This window comes from Neophocaena asiaeorientalis, unplaced genomic scaffold (assembly GCF_003031525.2).
Source record: "Neophocaena asiaeorientalis asiaeorientalis breed wild unplaced genomic scaffold, Neophocaena_asiaeorientalis_V1.1 scaffold96, whole genome shotgun sequence".
NCBI classification, from domain to species: Eukaryota; Metazoa; Chordata; class Mammalia; order Artiodactyla; family Phocoenidae; genus Neophocaena; species Neophocaena asiaeorientalis.
Window position 1 is genome coordinate 2674339 of NW_020175831.1, and position 20157 is coordinate 2694495.

Here is a 20157-nt window from a genome sequence, read left to right on the forward strand (position 1 = left end):
ACCAACAAGCTGATGTTGCCGCCCCTCGCCATCACAGGCCATTCTTACACGTCAGACAGGTTTGGAGCTTGGAGGACTAAGTGTGAAAGTAAAGAGGCTTTGGCTAGAGTCAGAGTTCTGACTCACAGTATGGTTTCTGAAATGTAAATTATATATTTTATTTGACAGTTTATATTGCTAACAGTCACGTGAGACATTTTCAAAAGCATGGTTTTGGCAGATTTAAAGTTACGTTACTAGTAAGTGTAAAATTATCATAAAACCATTGCATCCTGCCATAGGTCCAGTATGTGTTGAAGCAAATGTACTATATTCACTACTTGGAAGAAACTATTCAAATACAGTTCTAAGATAAATTTTTTAAAAATTAACTAATAGGGGGCTTCCCTGGTGGCGCAGTGGTTGAGAGTCCGCCTGCCGATGCAGGGGACACGGGTTCGTGCCCCGGTCTGGGAGGATCCCACATGCCGCGGAGCGGCTGGGCCTGTGAGCCATGGCCGCTGAGCCTGCGCGTCCGGAGCCTGTGCTCCGCAATGGGAGAGGCCGCAACAGTGAGAGGCCCGAGTACCGCAAAAAAAAAAAAAAAAAATTAACTAATAAAAGTTGGGCTCTTGGCCAATCTAGACTGCCAAAGGTAAGCTGTTCTAGAAGAGAAGGAAGTCTGGCTTTTCAACATGCTACAGCTTCATGATTAAAAAATATTTTCAAAAATGTTGAGAGACATTTAAAGTTCCTAATTGACTGTAGAGCAATTATACTCCAATAAAGATGTTAAAAAAAAAAAGAGAGAGAGGGATATCAAAGAAGGAATTTCAACATCAGAGGGTATGCTTAAATTGTTTCTGAAACATGGTAACCTTGAAGGCCCCTTCCAACTCCATGATTCTTTGATTTACGATTAGGAATCACAACAAATTTTATGAGTAAACAAGAGAAGAATGTTTTGAAAAAAGCATTCACACACACACACACACAAGTTTCTAATTGATATTGAAGCTGAAGAAGCAACTTTAATAGTTAATGAGAGGGACTTCCCTGGCGGTCCAGTGGTTAAGACTTCACTTTCCAATGCAGGGTGTGCAGGTTCGATCCCTGGTTGCCGAGCTAAGGTTGGGGAGCTAAGATACCATGCCTCGTGGCCAAAAAACCAAAACATAAAACAGAAGCAATATTGTAACAAATTCAATAAAGACTTTTAAAAAAATGGTCCACATAAAAAAAATCTTAAAAAAAATAGTTAATGAGAAAAATGACACAGATAACTCTTGGAAAAAAATTTTTCCCCTGCACAACAGGCCACCAGATTTCCTAGGGACAACAAAGAGTCTTCAGGATTCACTTTCTGTGGCAAAAAAACTTTATGGCCATAAAACCTGCCAACCTTCCACAAAAGCTCAGACACTCAACTTATACCTTAAGGACTGAAAAAAAAATACGTGTAGAATTCTCATCCCTAGATTTTAGAACAAGGAAAGACCTTAAGAGATCATCTGGTTCAAAATTTCCCAAAGTTGGTTTCGTGAAACATTACTTTCCCAAAATGTTCTGAATAGTGGCGAGGCGATTCAGATAAGTTTGGGAGCGCTTCTGAGAGTCGTAATGCACATTAGGCATTAGCAAAGCTGAGAAGCCTACGGAAAAGAAATGGTTACGTTTTTTTAAAAAAACTTAATTTTTATCAAGCCTATTTGAGCACAGAACCCTTTTTGCAGTAAGTATTTATTAAAATCCTGTAAAATTAATGTTTTGTAGAAAACCCCTTGTCTTATATATGGAGGAAGTGAAGTCCAGACAGGCTAGGGGATTGTCCCAAGGTCATACACTTAGTAGATAAAAAAAAAACAGATTTCTCCTTTCTAGACCCCACCTCAGTGCTCTTCCTCGTGCTGTGTTCTCTCTCCTACAAAACCTGCACTCCCTGACGGATCACAGACTATATAAACCAGACCTTGGATGTCATCTAGTCCAAAGCCCTCCTATTTAAAGGTGGGAAACAGTCTCCACAGAGAGACTGAAAAGTGACAGAGAAGTGAAAAAGAAAGTGACACAGAAAAATCAATGCCTGTAGTAGAACCTAGCTCTTAATTCCAACGCTACTATCCTTTCCACAACAGCATACTAGCTCCTGCAAAGCCAACACTTTTTGCCTCTGAGGAAAAGGACTGATGAATGAGAGGGGATTCAGCTATGCAGGACCCAGTAAAATATTTATTAAACCACACTTGTGTCAGTAGGTATCTTAAATCAGTTAAACATGATTGTCTTTACTTACAAATGTCATCCACTGTGACAGGGAATCAATGTTTCAAGCTGTTGAACAGGTCATCATCCCTGTCCTGTTGGATGACACCTGTAAATAAAATAAATCTAGTTTTGAGTGAGTAGATTTTAAGCCAACTAGATTTAAGATGCATGCAGTTTAAAGCAAAGAGTAGTTTTTAAGAGATGATTCTTAATCAAGGCTTGCTGAAGAGAAACACTTTCTGGGCTAGCTACTTCACTCTATGTCACTGGCCTTCAGCACAAAAAAATCCAGGTAATTTAACAGGTAATGTTGCCAGAATACATAGGGCATCATGGATCCCAGAGTTAAAAGCGTCCTCTAGGCACTAGCTACCTCAGTCTCTTGCCTCTGTGAATATTTATTTTCATTTTGTAGGAGGGACAACTAAGGCCCTGTGAGGTTAAATGACTAGCCCAACGTTAAATAGCTAAGTGTCTGTAGCTTGAGTCCCTTAATGTACAAAAATGTATACAGAACACATTAGCAAAGGTTATCATTAGGTTGATCAAATTTGAAAGACTCACAGGTACGTATTTAAAAAAATATTTCACAGATGTTAACTTAGAATATTCAAGGCACATCTTCGTAACATATAATATCAGTATTAGGTATTTAAATACAAGCATTACTGAAAAATGCCATGAATGAAAAATAACCAAAAGTGAGAAAATGGGAACTAGATTGAAAAGAACAATATTAAATACAGCATGCATTTAGGACTCTAAATTCTGGTTACTTCCAAAAAAGATGTGTAGTTCCTAACAACTTTAAGTGTATGAAAAACTATTTGCTACAGACTTAAAATGTTGGTTTCTCTAGAGCCACAAAATGCCACTCTAAGTAAGATCTGTCAGAAACTAAAATTTGAAATGAACAATGAACATCTGAAATTTCCATTCTGTACCTAAATACTCCAAGATAATGGGAAGTATTTTAGGATGCTACCATGAGGTAATATGACTGTCACAGTAACATTACCACCAAACTCATATTGAGTGCTTACTTTGTGCAAAGCCCTCTTTGATTATTTTATACATACTATCTCATTCAATCCTCAGAAGTTGATTGTTATTACAATTTTACAAATAAGAACATTAAAGCACAGAATCTCTGTAACTTGATGAAGTCACTCAACTGGTAAAATGATAGAATTTGAGCACCAATCTATTTGGTGACAGAATCAAGCTCAAATGACTATATAATACTACATTTCTTTAATATAGCAACTTAAGATACTCGAGAATATAAGAATTAGCTAACACAATTACAATTAAAATACATAAAATTATCCCAACTAAATCCCACACAATATGAAACATGAGAAAATTCTCACTTTTTCTTGGGGGATGAAAGGGAGGCTCGGGACAATTTTCAAAGTAAAATTATCTTAATGCCAAGGAATTAAAACTTCTGATGTTAACCTTAAACACATTACAATTAAAATATGATAAATGAAAAACTTAAACTGTCTTTCATAATTAAAGAAAAGTATATCTTCCGGATTCAGTTACTTCATAAGTCCATAAAGAGATAAATTCTCCTGTTACTCAAGACTGACTGATTCTCAGAACAGTATAACAGTTATTGACAGACTGAATTTAATCATGTGTATTTGAGAATATATATTATCTATCAATTTGCTAAAGAACAGAACTTTCATAAAGTAAATTATCTTTAAGGGAAACAAAGTAAGTTTGATAGATAATGTGACCCCCTTAATTCTTTATGTAATATAGCTAGTGTAAGTTATGCTTCTGACCAAAACCCCTGAACTTCTTTACTAGGAGTCATTTTTCCAACAAATTTTTAAAACTGTGAAACTGATACAATAGGAAATAATCAGGAGTACAAAAATATACCTGACATATTTTAACTGAACAAGAATTAGATATATCAAAGCTCAGCATCACAGAAACTAGACATTAAGGAAAATGCATATCCTTTCCAAAGCACTGTGGAGAAGTCAATTTCTTCTGGCAATAATGGTTTTCTTATAAGGACCCCAAACAGAAGAAGACAAAGTGTGGTTTCATGGTAGCTTACCCTTTTCTCTGATACCCCATCCTGGCCTGTAGAATCTTTCTCATCAAGTGTCTCTTTCGGGACTGGCATATGTTTTTGGTATGCTGGCTCTCTGTTTAAGGTTGTGTATCCTATGTGCTCATAAATTGGGTTTATCGTCATCTTGGCAATGTATTCTGCTGCCTTGGTTTCAATATAGAGAGTAATCAATCCATCAGTCACCAGATCGTGGATGGACTCAAAGCGCTTCTCCCCAACAAAGTGCTTTCCATCGTAGTAGAGCCTGAAGTTTCTGGTTTGACTTCCAAATCTGCCTCAATGAAATGGGAAAGATGTTTTTAAGAAAAGTAAGCAAGTGAATTCTTTCTGAAAAAATATTTAAAACTATTGCTTTGTGTGTGTCTTCTTTGTTTAAATAAACTGTGGCTAATCTCTATGAGTCGTCTGGAATATGGAAAATTACACTTTTGAACACAAAGAATGAATCTGCAACAACTAGGGATAACTAGCCAAAAGCATGCCTACCCTAGAAGGAAAACCTTGCTCTTATTCATCTTTTTTAAGCCACTTCATTATGCTGTAGAAAAAACAGGGGAAAATAAACCTCATATACTATTAGAACACATTCAACAATCAACTGGTCAACTACATAATATATGAAATTTCTATATCAGCATGTTCTCTCCAAGTTGATCAATAAAAGTATTCAAGGTACTTCAGACCCCAACATTCATGTCTTTCAATGGGAAAGCTCCCTTTAGGGCTCACCTGAGTGTGATGCCAGCAATCATTTAAAGTAGAGCTGATTCCAGAACCTGAGTCATACAGTAGAGCAGGATGGCACAGAAACACACTTTTGCTATTTCTAGCCATGGGTCAAGGACTTGCTCTTCCCTCTGACACAGTCATTCTTCTGTCTGCTTGTTGAGTTTGGGCAAGATATGCTTGCAATATATATAGGGCATATAAGTTATCAACTATTAAACTCTAGAAATTCTGTTCTCACTTTCGAGTCATCTTTCAGTGACATTTTTAAAAACCTGAAGAATGATTTACTTTTATGATAATTTCAGTATTTTGCTTCCTGCAGCAAACCTTGGAAATGGATCCAAGTTGGCATGACTAGCATCAGCGTCCTTCCAAGATGACAAAGACAAGAACATGCACTGACTTTAATAAAAGCTGATGCCAAAAGGCACCAAGGGCCAAGTCACAGTCTCTAGAAGCTAGCTCTGAGTGAGCCTAATTTAAAACTAAACAAATCAGACAGGATATATTTAATTTCACTGTTAAAAATACACAGAACAGAGATGAACTAAAATACTAAATTAATAGCTGTTTAAGTAAAGTGTTTAAATAGAACTGCAAACTTATGCAACAATACTATTCTGGTATAGGCTACATTTCAGGAGGACAGGAGTTAGAACCTTCTTAAGATTTCACTTTAAATGTGCCGTAAAAAAGGGAAACAAAAAAAATTTTTAATAGTGGCCTGAGGTATCTCTGTTTTTGTCGTTCAAATTAGACTTTAATAGTTATTTAATCTAGAACCCAATATTCTATCCATGCTGGTTCTTCTTCTAAAATAAAATTGATCTACCTTTTGGTTCTTTAAAAGCAATTAAATTTTGATTTATACTCAAGTGAATGATCCATATAATTCCACTTTCCCATTCTCATTTTCCTCTAATGTTAAAGACATATTTCTCCTAAGTAAATTTTCATTATAATGCAGGTCTAAAAAGTTGGAAGGTAAAATTTCTACACCAAAGTTAAACATAAACTTTTTCTCAGTTTAATATACTACTATTTCTTTTTCACTAATTTTCCATCATCTGTTATTGAGAAATAAACATAGCCACTTCATAAATTTTATAAGGTTCATATAGCAATAAACACAACATTGTTTAACATTAAGTTCCTTTATATTTCAGTTGTATTCAGAGGCATTTCAGTAAGGGATTTAGACCATTTTACTCCTGCAGGGGCTTAAGATTTTACAATAAGCAGTTTCACAATGGGTATGGCACTTAAAGATTATCTAAGTAATGGTGGCAGGCATTTGTCACTCAACTGTCTTCTGAAATCTGAGAAGTATGGGAGCAGAGGGTGGAAGGGAAGATGGCTGAACTGGCCTACATGGGTTGGGATGGTTAATCAAAAGAGTGGAAATCTAAGATTACATTTCTTGGCATTTGACAATGGAGCTGTTTCTAAGCCATCCAAGAAGAGAGTTTCCTGGCTACCTCTAGGTTATTGGGCAAAAAAGTCTAAATAAGTTTGTCCGTTTCTCTTTCTCAACTCAGTGACTTTAAGAGACCCTACGCACAATTCCCAGTTCCTCTTCAGCCTGTACTTGAGCTCTAGACTTCCAGTCCAATCAAGCTTCCAGCCTTAAGGAACCTGATCAGATAACTAAAATAACTCATAATATGGGTTGATTGAAACAATGTCAAAGGACAAGAAAATGAATTTCCATTTTGGAACTATGACAATTATGATTGAATTTTTAAGAAAAATTGCATTATTTTTACTAAAGGAACTATAAGCTTTGTATGCCTACTCTGAACATCCCTCTCTTTTATTTTGGAAGCTACATAAAAAACAGCATCACCCTACAGACTGACAGAGAGATTTCTCCCCTTCCTTGATCTGAAAAGGCATGACAGAGAATCTTTGAGCAAGGTACGGAATGAGTGTGTCTATTCTACAAAAAAGAGCCATAAAAAGGAGATGTCAAATCTAAGGGCAAATAAAGAATCCTTCCTTATAAAACTTATCACTCACAGACTGTCATTTATACAACAAACATTTAACAAGACACCCAGGAACTCTTAAATGTTAGCTAGTTCATAATAAAGTTCCTGTTTCCTCGATAATCTCAATGGGAAATAAACAAACATAAAAACAAGTCAATACAAAGACAAGATGAAATTGCTGAATTTTAAAAAGTTCATCCTTAGATTGATTTCTAAAAAATGATTATAATAATGTGTATAACCTTGTTCATATACAGAAAAGTTACATTTCTCTACAGTGATACATGAAACCAAGTAAATCCAGTATCTCCCTCACATTAAGAAAACCAAGAAACTCACTGTTTAACTAGATCTGACATATTACACTTAAGCCTACATAAGATCTCAGAGCTACTGTTTATATCCCAGTACAAAAGACCTTTGCAGTCTTGAAATACGGTTTGGACAGGGACAGGCAAGTCCTGGGTCCTATGTGTTTAACAGAAAACCTCAGGCTTCAGCATCAGACAAATTAAGTTTAAATCCTGGATCTGCCACTTAGCTGCATGATTTGGGGAAAATCATTCTTCAGATTCTGCATCTAGAAAAGAGGAATAACATTACCCTATACAGTAATAACATTACACGGCTGTGAAGATTACATAAGAATATTTAAGTTAAAGCTAAGTACAGCTGACCCTTGAACAACACAGGTTTGAACTGCACTGGTCCACTTAGAGACACGGGTTTTTTCAACAGTAAATCCTACAGCACTACACTATCTGTGGCTGGTTGAATCCGCAGACCTGGAACCATGGATACAGAGGGCCAACTATAAGTGATATGTGGATTTTCCAGTGTGCAGAGGGTAGGTGCCCCTAACCACCATACAGTTCAAGGGTCAACTGTATATAGTACGTTCAACAGTAGTCCCCTTTCTCCTCTGTTAGCTTAGACCTCTGCAGAGAATGACAGAATGATTACCAAACAATAAAGTAAAACAAAAGATGTTCGATAAATATGCACTGAAGACAGCTGAATAAATAATTGGTAATGCTGGTTGTATAGGAACATCTCTGAGCGGGCTGACTTTACAGTCAATGAAAGACAAGGAGTTCTTTGTGACTTTTTTTACTCAGGATACTCCTGAGTATGTTTATACTACGTGGTTAACTGAGTGGAAATACAACAGAGTTCAAAGGGGAGGAGAGAAGCTGGGAGAGTCCTTCCACAGGAGCTTGGGAGTCAGGTTTCTGAATTCAAGGAAGAAAGGTCAGTAAATATACTTGTATTGAAAGCAGGACATATTAAATGGATCTAGTGACGACTACTGAACTCTTGAAGGCAGAGTGCTGATTTGTAAAGACTGTTAATGCTAAACCATTTTCCCTGCATTTTTATAGGAAAATATTCGTTTCACTTTTTCTTATATTTATTCCCTGCTTCTGCCCTTTTACATATCTGTTCATTTTTTTTGATGAATATGTTTGAAGCTGTATAGGTATAGGTCCAACCCTCACCTAGATGGAGTTCAACAAGATGAAAATTCATTTTCTCCAAAGTGGTACTGTAGCTAACAAATAGAAAGACTGGGATAATCTGCTCTGAACTGCTACTGTTGTATATAATTACCACTTTCTACAAAGAATGTCTTTTTCTCCAGTGATTCCAGGTTTTGGTTTTCATGTTTTAAAAAATTGTTTAATGCTGTGCCCAGCTGCATTCAAATGAATTTCAAAATACATAATTCTAACAGCTAGCTTTAAAAAGTGAACAAAACCCTAAATACCATCCTTTCTATTTTTTAGCAAGTAAATCACACTCATAAAAAACTCAATCTAGAAGTACAAAGTGATGAAAATATATACAGAGGATAACCTTTGGGATCTTACTTTACTTTTTTTAAAACCAAGAATTAGTTCTGATTTGAGGCCAAAGTATTTGGAAGTATCTCCAAAGGAAAGCTCCAAGCTAACAGAGGTTTTCTGTTAACAAACTGAAAACAAAACATATACAACACACTTGTCTAAGTTAACAATAAAATGTTAGAACTATTTCCAGAAACCAACACAGGAAAACAATTTTATTTATCACAAATATGTATTTGTGTATTGTTTAGCAGAGTCAAAGAAGCTAACCTAGTGGTGAAAAAAAATGTTTCATAAATTCTTCTAATCATAAACATATTCTAGGAACAAGGGTTAAAACAGAGACAAGAATATGATGAGGCATTCACTTAAATACTTAAAGATGAATTTAGATTGACTAAGAAAGGCTAAGGGAAACAGAACTTAGCTATATACAATTTCACAATATTTTCTCCATCTAAAATTTTGTTAGGATACTACTTTTTTCTATCTTGCTGTATAATTTTGGATGGCAAAATGGGGCAAAATATTAAAATATGTGAACTCATGATGATATTCCCTTGGCAAAATAAATCATCTTCAAGAAAGAAGCAAACCAATGTACCTAACTAAATGTTCAAAGGTGGCAACACAGGCAGCTCTGCAAGGTGGAACTGATATGGAAGAAGAGTTGAAGAAAGTCTGTTTAAGAAACAGTTAGACACCCCCCCACACTCCCTAATCCTGTCCCCAGTGCAACCCCTTCCCCATTCTGGTGGAAGACTTGAGCTCTATTCTCTGGATAGTAAATCAAGGAGATTTTGAACTGAGGAATGCCAGACAGAGTTGAAGGCAGAGATACCATCCTGAAAACTAAGTGAAAGTTTTAAATACTGAAGATTGAGACTTCATCTCTCTACACCACCAGGTTAGAAGGCTTGTACCTTTCCTTATAAGAGTGGAAGATTCTTCTCTGTGAAATCCTATCAGCTCAACTGAAAAGACTTAAGAATAGAGACATTGCCCTATAATTGGGAGGCTTCTCTCAAGCTCCCAGAACTACCAGTCAACTTTTTAGTTTTTATTTGCCTCAAGAAATTTTCTAATTTCCCTTGTGATTTCTTCTTTGATCCATTGGTTATTCAAGAGTGTATTGTTTAATTTCTATATATCTGTGAATTTTCCAGTTTTCCTACTGCTCTTGACTTCTAATTTTATTTCATTGTGATTGGTAAAGATATTTGATATGATTCAATCTTCTTAAATATATTAAGACTTGTTCTGTGACCAACGTGAATGCTCCCCTCTTCTCAATGCACACACACCAATCTGTGTGCTTGAGAAGAATGTGTATTCTGGGGCTGTTGGGTGAGTGTTCTGTATATGTTTGTTAGGTCCAACTGATGTATAACATTGTTCAAGTCCTTCTTTTCCTTATTGATCTGTCTAGTTCTATCCATTTAGTGCCAAATAAACTTAAATATGAGCAAGCAGCTAAGGACCACCTGACATCTGAGGAAAATCTCTCTCATGAAGGACAAAGATAGATAAACAAACAGAATTAAACCAAGCTGAAGGAAACAAACCATGCAAAGAGATGACAATATTTTTTTAAATTATCAATGTTTAAAGAAACAAAAATGGGATGTTTCCTATTTCTATTCTTGAATAGGATTCAGCAAGAAATGTTAGGATGCTATAAGAAAAGGAATAAATATAGAATACATAGAAAAATAAGTTAAAAAAAGGAAATATAACATAAGTGAAAATTTTAATGAAGAAATGAAAGATAAAGTTGAGGAAATATTTAAGAAGAGCAAAAAGATGAAAAATAGAGGAAAAAAAGAAGATAGAGAATCAATCCAGGAAGTCCAACATCTAGATAATAGGAGGTCTGGAAAGAGAAAACTGAAGGGGAAGAAATCTAAAAGGTAATTCAAGAAAATTTATCACAATTGAAGACTATAAGTTTATACAATAGACAAAAATAGGCCCACACCAAGAGGGTAAACATGAAAAGATGCTCAAAGAGTAGTCCAGTAAATAGAAATTATATCTTTAGAATGATGAAATTTTACAAGTCTGACAATACCAAGAACTGGCAAGGATACAGAACCACTAATATAACCAACACCAGGCATACTGTTTAACAAAATGGTTTTAAAATATCTAGTAAAATTTAATACATGCATACCTATGACATAGCAATCCTATTCCTAGATAATATTCCAGACAATATGAGTGATTATGTGGATAGATCACATCTTGGGTCACAAATCAAGCCTTGGTAAATTTAAGAAAACTGAAATCGTATCAAGCACCTTTTCAGACCACAACGCTATGAAATTAGAGATCAATTACAGGAAAAAAACTGTAAAAAACACAAACACATGGAGGCTAAACAATATGTTACTAAACAATCAATGGATCACTGAAGAACTCAAAGAGGAAGTCAAAAAATATCTAAAGATAAATGACAATGAAAACAGAACAATCCAAAACCTACAGGATGCAGCAAAAGCAGTTCTAAGAGGTAAGTTTATAGCAATACAATCCTACCTCAAGAAACAAGAAAAAAACCTCAAACAAACAACCTATCCTTACACCTAAAGCAACTAGAGAAAAAAGAACAAACAAAACCCTGTTTCACTCTCAGACATCCTTCAGTTTCCAAATCAGACTCTATTTTTTCATAATAGCCTTCCCTGACTGTGATTCCTTGGATTTAAATCAGATTCTCCTTTACACAGTGATAGCACCTGTGCTTTCCCTCCACAGTGCTCACCTCAGTTTTTAATTCTATATTTGTGGGACAATTTCGTTAAAGTCTAACCCTCTCACCATCTGACAGACTCCTTAAGGCCAGGGATCTTGACTGTCCTGTTCATCCTTGTATCTCCAGCACCCAGAAGAGTATCATTACAATTTTTTTTAGAAACAAAACAATAACAAAATACATTTTTTTAAATGCCAAAAATGTTATTTATTTTGGGGGCAGTGAGACTATAGGTAATATTTTTCTTTTCTTACTTTTCTGCATTTTACATATTTTCTGTAGCACACATGTTAATAAAAAACAAAAGTTTATGATGGACCTAAATTTAAATAAACAAATACAACTAGTGAAAACCAGAGTTTTAAAAAATCAGGAGGTGAAACCAGACCTTATGAAGAATTAATTCAAATAACAAACTTCTGACATATTTATTGACATGGAAAATGTTCATGATATACAGCTAATTGAAAACATATGCCAGAAAATAGTGTACTTGGTATGAAACCATTTCTATTCAACCCAGAAAAGTACTAGAATTTCATACACTTCAATTTTAACAGTAATTAGCTCTGACTAGTGGGATTAGAGGTGATTTTTTGCTTTTCTTTCTGCTTTTCTGTTTTTTCCCAAATATTGTTTTCTGTATTTTATATATATATGTTATGGAAAACTAATCTCTTTAAACAGCTATGCACTCCTGTGGATTTACAATACGGTTCAATGTGCAACCCATTTTTAGGAATACACCTATTTTTTTCAAGTAAGGGATGCTTTATATTAAACTACCCATTCCCTACTGTGCCATATCAATTACTTTCTATAATTTGTTTTAATAAAGCCTACTTGGCCAGAGGGTCCTTGATAAGAATTATTACACCAATATTTTTTTAAAGCTTATGGCACTGACAACATGGTATTACATTTTAAAGTAAATCATGCTATTGTTTTTATCAATTTTAATTTTCTGACATTGCAGGACTACTAAATTCTATGGTTGTTATGTGTTTTGTCACCTACTCTTATATTCAGAAAATATCCCCAAAAGTGATTCATAAGCTTAACTAAGAGAAGCAGAAAAGCATTTTTGAAAAATTATTCTGCGGAACACTATTTTCCACTTATTCCAAATAGCACAACAAAGAGGCTTGCAGGAAATGAAATGAAACCATGGTAACCAACTAAACCTATCATGAGCTACCAGATCAAGAGAACACATAGTACATTACACGTCAACGCCTACCAGAGGCATAATCTTTCCCCAGTTCCTTTTGATCCTTCTTCCTAAACATGAAAAAAGCTTTCAACTAATTTTCATATTTTAAAAATGTGAAAGCCCCTGTACCAATGACTTTACCCAGGAATTCTTTGGCTGGGTTCACTTTAAAAGTCAACCTAATGATCTGAGATTCAATTAGAAATTGTTTTTTTCAATCATTAGCAAATTACATTTCCTACTTCATAAAATGCTTATCATTTTCTAATACAGTAGCAATAGTTTCTTCATACTAAATCTCAGAGTTGCAAAAATTAAGTAACATTCTCTCAGGAATTCCTTAATAGAATCTTACCAGCATTCTAAACTCAAAGCCATAATAAATTAAATCACAAATGCATTTACATAACAGGAAGGAGCCCATTTTATCATCTTGTTGCCCATTCTACTACCAATCAGCAACCCCTATCATAGAAACTGAAGCTAAACTCACAGAATATAGCTCAACGTGTTCTTAAACTACCAACCATCAGCTAAGACTAAATAAACAAGGTATTGATGGCTTTTATTACATAACTATACAGCCAGGCAGACAACAGGGCAAAACTTCTGGAAAGACTAGAGATGATCTTTGCTGCTATGGTTAGCCACTACCAAATAACTGTCACATATAATAAAATACAATGTACATACATGTCATAAAAATATATGTATATTTTATGCACAACCAATTTCTGGAAGGATAGACAAATAATTGTGCATGGCATTATCTCTATGGAGTGGAACTAGAAGTATGTGGAGGGAAAGTAATGTAATTTATCATTATATACAATTCTCTTATTTGAAAAAAATATTTTTTTACAACAGCCATGAATTGTTTTCATAGTCATAATAGAGATGTGATAAATGACATGGATGCAAGTATACTATTATTTTTACAGATTATTATTGCTGTTTTTCTCTGAAAAGTTGTCCAAACTCACTACAAAATTATTTTTATAAGCACATATGATCACCAAATGATTTTATAATGTAATTTTAGCTTAAATAATTAAACTTTACATATACTTAATTTGGCTTTTCTCTTTTTGGGGAGAGAGGGGTGGAAAGTTAACCCTTGAGAATTAGTTGGAGTAAATTTCATCCTTAAAGGCTTTAAACCAAGGTTTATCTGCTTAAAAATGGTACTGTATTGATAACTTAAAAATCTTTATTAAAAACTCACTGACTTAAAAGCTAAGGGTTTACTCTTGTGCCACACCCCTTTTCAACTTACATAGTGCTACATGTTTTATTATTATTTTGGATGTTGTTTTTAACAGGTTATATTTTCTGTTTCTTAGCTTTTTCTTCTTGAGCAAGTTAAGCCTCAGTTTTCTTGTAAAACGCAGAAAATATAGTATCTACTCCATGGGCTTATTTTGTAGATAAAACTGAGTTTTCCAACCTGTTTGTCAGGAACAGAGGTTAGAGGCTACACGATATCAAATCTGTCAGCCCTTTCAGAGGTCGGGATGGTCTAATGCAGCTCAAGTCCTGGCACTGGCCACATTTGGCCACAGTCAGCCCCCTGCATTTACTCTCAGTGTGCCACGTAACAGCATAATTTTCAATGGGTGCCACACATGAAAAAGCATTAGAAAATACTGAAAGATAATCCACATAATGTATTTACCACAGTGCATGACACAGTAAATATTTAGTAAACATTAACCATTATCATATGTATAAAACCAGTAGGCCCGGGCTTCCCTGGTGGCACAGTGGTTGGGAGTCCACCTGCTGATGCAGGGGACGCGGGTTCGTGCCCCGGTCTGGGGGGATCCCACAAGCTGCGGAGCGGCTGGGCCCATGGGCCATGGCCGCTGGGCCTGCGCATCTGGAGCCTGTGCTTCGCGGCGGGAGAGGCCACAGTGGTGAGAGGCCCACGTACCGCAAAAAAAAAAAAAAAAACCACCAGTAGGCCCATTAATAAAATACGTGGGTACGCAACTTGTTCATAGGAAAGGAGGCACATTATCAACACATTCTGGAGCTGTCTCTGGTTACCAAGAAACAGACCTTACATTAAAAGAACCTGGTATGTCTCCTACTGCACCTTAAAGTAGATAGATATACAAGTCAGATTCCAGTTTCTCTTTCAGAGTAGACAGCCAGAGAGTTGGAATTTTATCTCCTATATCAAAGTTCCTGTTGATTAGCCAGAAAATGTACTTGAAACTCAATTCCACCCTAAAAGAACTGCTTGGTGGAATCTGCCTTACGCTGTGCCTTAAAAATGCAAAACCCAAAAATATCTTGAAATCCGCTTTTTTGATTTCTCTACCTTCTGCTTTAAACCCATTGCTATAGATGCATACTTTTTGAGAGGGAACTGAAGTTTGAATAGAAAGAACATCAGTTAATAAAAACCATGCTGTGCATAAAATCTGAAAAATGAAGTACCATTTGAGAGTAAAGTGCAAATCAAAACCACAATGAGATACCACTTCATACCCACTAGGATGTCACACCCACTGTTTAAATCAAAGACATGATAACAGGTATTGGCGAGGAGTGGAGAAATTAGAACCCTCACACATTGCTGGTGGGATTATAAAATGGTAAAACCACTTTGGAAAAAAATTTGGCAGTTCCTCAAAATGTTAAACACAGAGTTACAATATGATCCAGCAATTTCACTCCTAGGTATATACCCATGAGAAATAAAAACATGTACACACAAAGCCTTGTACACAGTATTATTCATAGTAGCATTATTTGTAATAGTCAAAAAGTGGCAACAACTCAAATGTCCATCAATTGATGAATGGATAAGCAAAATATATATATCCAAATACTGGAACAGTATTCAAATATTATTTATTAATAAAAAGAAATAAAGTACTGATATGTGCAACAACATGGATGAACCTTGGAAATATGCTAACGGAAAGAAGCCACTCACAAAAGAACACATATTATACACAATTCCACTTTTATGAAACGTCCAGAATGTATAAATCTACAGAGATAAAAAAGTAGGATAATGGTTACCTGAGGCTGGGAGGGTTGGGAGAAATGGGAAATGACTGTAAATGGGTATGCAGTTTCTTTTTAGGGTGATTAAATGTTCTAAGATTGATTATGTTGCATAACTTTGTGAATGCACTAAAAACCACTGATTTGTACACTTTAAATGGGTGAATTGGTATGTTATTTATAACTAAAAGAAGGGAAAAGTTAAAAAAAAAAAGACTAAGATACAACACATGCAAAAGCCAAGCTTGGGAATAAAGTTAGAATAAAAGAAAAAGGCTGAATTTTTGTTAATACATAGAAACAGTGCTTGGTTGCCATAAGTACATGTTTCAGAACACTCTTAGGGTAGGAGGTAAACCTTTTTTGGTACAGGGGAAAAAATCAGAAAACAGGAAGAAAAAGAACTGGTGAGGTAACTATGTCTTAAAATTTTTTTCCTCTATCAATTGAACACTTTAACAAAAAGTCTTTTAGGTTCATTTATCAAAAAGGGGTCTGAAAAAAAAAATGGGGAGGGTGTCTATCTGACTTACCAAACAGAAGAAACCTGGTAAATTTTTATCCTTCTTTTCTCCCCTTTACTCCCAACATTTAGTTCTAATTTATTAACTGAAAGTGAGAAATAACTCAAAGGCTCTTAAGAGTCAGCCTATACGTTTTAAATTTTATCTCCCTGTAGATGAACCACATCAGAAGCCATTAATCAGAAAGTTAACATTCTATGAGGCCACCATCACCGATACCAAAACCAGGCAAGGATACCACAAAAAGAGAAAATTACAGGCTAACATCACTGATGACTACAGACGTAAAAATCCTCAACAAATACTAGCAAACCAACTCCAACAGTACATTAAAAGGAGCATACATCATGATCAAGTGGGATTTATCCCAGGGATACAAAGATTCTTCAATATCCACAAATCAATCAGTGTGATACACCACATTAACAAATTGAAGAATAAAAACTATATGATCATCTCAAAAGATTAGAAAAAGCTTTTGATAAAATTCAACATCCATTTATGATTAAAACTCTTCAGAAAGTGGGCACACAGGAAACATACTTCAACATAATAAAGGCCATATATGACAAACCCACAGCTAACATCATAGTCAATTGTGAAAAGCTGAAAGCATTTCCTCTAAGATCAGAAACAAGATAAGGAGGCCCACTCCGGTCATTTATATTCAACATAGTTTTGGAAGTCCTAGCCACAGCGATCAGAGAGGAAAAAGATATAAAAGGAATCCAAATTGGAAAAGAAGTAAAAACTGTCACTGTTCACAGATGACATGATGCTATACACAGAAAATCCTAAAGATGCTACCAGAAAACTACTAGAGCTCATCAGTGAATTCAGTAAAGTTGCTGGACACAAAATTAATATACAGAAATCCTGCATCTATACACTAATAACAAAATATAAGGAAGAGAAATTAAGGAAACGATCCCATTTACCACTGTATCAAAAAGAATAAAATACCTAGGAATAAACCTAGCTAAGGAAGCAAAAGAACTGTACTCTGAAAATTGTAAGATACAATGAAAGAAATTAAAAATGACACAAACAGGGCTTCCCTGGTGGCACAGTGGTTGAGAGTCCACCTGTCAATGCAGGGGACATAGATGGAAAGGTATATACCATGTTTTCGGATTAGAAGAATCAGCATTTTTAAAATGACCATACTACCCAAGGCAATCTACAGATTCAATACAATCCCTATCAAATTACTGATGGCATTTTTCATAGAACTAGAACAAAAAATTTTAAAATTTGTACAGAAACACAAAAGACCCCATATAGTCAAAGCAACCTTGAGAAAGAAGAATGGAGCTGTAGGAATCATGCTCCCTGACTTCAGACTATATTACAAAGCTACAGTAATTGAAACAGTATGGTACTGGCACAAAAACAGACATAGAGATAATGGAACAGGATAGATTTCAAGTAAGTCAGACATAGAAAGACTAATATCATATGATACCACTTATATGTGGAATCTAAAAAAATGATACAAATGAAATTATTTACAAAACAAAAATAGACTCACATAGAAACAAACTTATGGTCACCAAAGGGGATAGTGGGGGCCGTGGGGGGAGATAAATTAGGAATTTGGGATTAACATATACGCACTACTATATATAAAACAGATAAACAACAAGGACCTACTGTATTGCACAGATAACTATATTCAATATCATGTAATAATTTATAATGGAAAAGAATCTGAAAAGGAATATATATATATGTATATATATAAAACTGACTCACTTTGCTGTCCACCTGAAACTAACACAACATTATAAATTAACTATACTTCAATTTTTAAAATAGTTTAAAAAGACCCTCAAAAAAAAAGAAGAGAAAAGAAAGTTACTTGGTGAACATGGAGCCCAGAGCAAGAGGAACTGAGTGAATCGAATGTTTAATAGACTATTTCTCAAAGAGTGTTTCACAGAGAGATTCCACAAAAAGAGGGTCTCATAATCAAATGAGTTTGGGAAATGCAGCATAGTTCTATTAAAAATACTCACAGGCTCTGAGAAATACTGCATCAAAGAAACCCAACTGATTATGGTTAGTGGCAAGGAGACTCACACAGCTCCTTTATGAGCATCTCCATACTAGAGATAGTACTGCCAATGTTGGTCAAGACTCCCCTCTCCCACAGACCCTGGACTCTAGAACACACCTCTGTGACTTCCCTTTCTATTGCCCCCAAGGCTGTCCTTCTCCTTCTGATCAATGATTTAAATAAGGTGACACATTTCACTTGGAGTCATATCTTCAAAGACTTAGGAGGTACTGTCTTTCACTTTGACCCAAGGTTGCAGCTAGTGTCTTCAATTTTTCCCAAAATGAAAATAACCCTATTGATTTTTTTGGTCTGATTGTAAAAATGATACACATGGCTTTGTGAAAAAAAATCAGGCAACTCAGAAAGGTACAGAGAAGTAAAAATTACCTTTAAGTTCAAACTCAGAGACAACACTATGAACACTGGCAATCATTCTTCTAGACAGCTGTCTACTTACATATATACCCTATACATACAGACAGACAGACACACACACACATATATTAAATAGTATGATACTCTACATACTGTCCTGTATAATGAATTTTATTTTGTAGATTAACATAGGGTATACTTCAGAACTTATCAAATAAATATTGTTTAAAGAAAATATATGTCTAAACATCATGCTTTCTCAGTTTTTTAATTCTCATTTGTTTTCTAGTACCTAAAATTTTTCAAAATAATTCTTATCATTATGGTCAGCATAAAATCAACAGGAAGTGCCAAGCACTGTGGGTATGAAACATTCTCTGGAATATTTCCAAAATCTGTTCTGGAATATCTAGACACAGGACTTGGAGATTATCAAGACTCTTACACGTGTGTCATCTTGCTCTTCTCCAAGTTTAGAGAAGCTAAAATGAGTCAGACTCAACAGAAATGTCCCTAGGGTTGCCAAATTTGGAGTTAACATTTCTCCTCAAAGGGAACCCTTTAAAATCTATAAGGTATCTAGAATCTCTTTTGAAGATCACTTTTCCATTGCCCAAGGAAAACTACTTACTAAATTAATTATCAAATAATTCTGGTAAAACTTAATTCCCACCACCGTATCCACTTATTTATTCTTATTGCTCCCACAATGATCTTTTAAAATTACAAATGTTCAACCATTACTCTCTTCTATTAAAAGTCTTCAGTGACTCCCATTTCCTACAGATAAAGTCCAAATTCTTAAGCATGAAATACCAGCCTTTCCTGGCATACTTACTGCTAAAACTTCCTGCACCCCCGAGTCCTAGCAGCCTGCCATACACCAAATGTTCCATGCTGTTCTATATATTCCTTCCTTGGCTTTTTCTTCTTCCCCAAATGCTCGTTTTTTTATAATCACATCCTATCCTCTACCTGGCAAACCTATATTCTACCTTTATGAGGCAGCTTAAATGTCTTCCTTTTTGACCTATTGGATAATATCTGGCAGAATTCAAAAACTCAATAAAAGCTCCTAAATCATACGTAATATTATTTCTTATTGATGTTTTTAATCTGTATGGGTTCTCTTTTATAACAGGTTCTCTTTTATTTGATTTTGCTATGGTTTCTACCATGTGAAGAAAATTCCTATTTTCATAGTTACAAAGTAAATATTTTGGGATGATGTGCTGTTGTTTTTGATGATGCAGTTACCTGTGCTATACTGTGTAACTGGTATCCATTTTCCCTCC

At 35.1% G+C, this 20157-nt stretch overlaps 1 protein-coding gene across 2 annotated transcripts in view; it reads right to left on the minus strand.

Moving 5' to 3' along the window:
• Nucleotides 1-20157, minus strand: part of CHN1 (chimerin 1) — a 174695-nt gene that overhangs the window by 85789 nt on the left and 68749 nt on the right. For both annotated transcript variants that reach the window (XM_024732838.1, XM_024732839.1), the window contains exon 7: nt 4328-4616. In XM_024732838.1, the coding sequence (XP_024588606.1) occupies nt 4328-4616 (289 nt within the window). The remainder of the gene's footprint in view (nt 1-4327; nt 4617-20157) is intronic.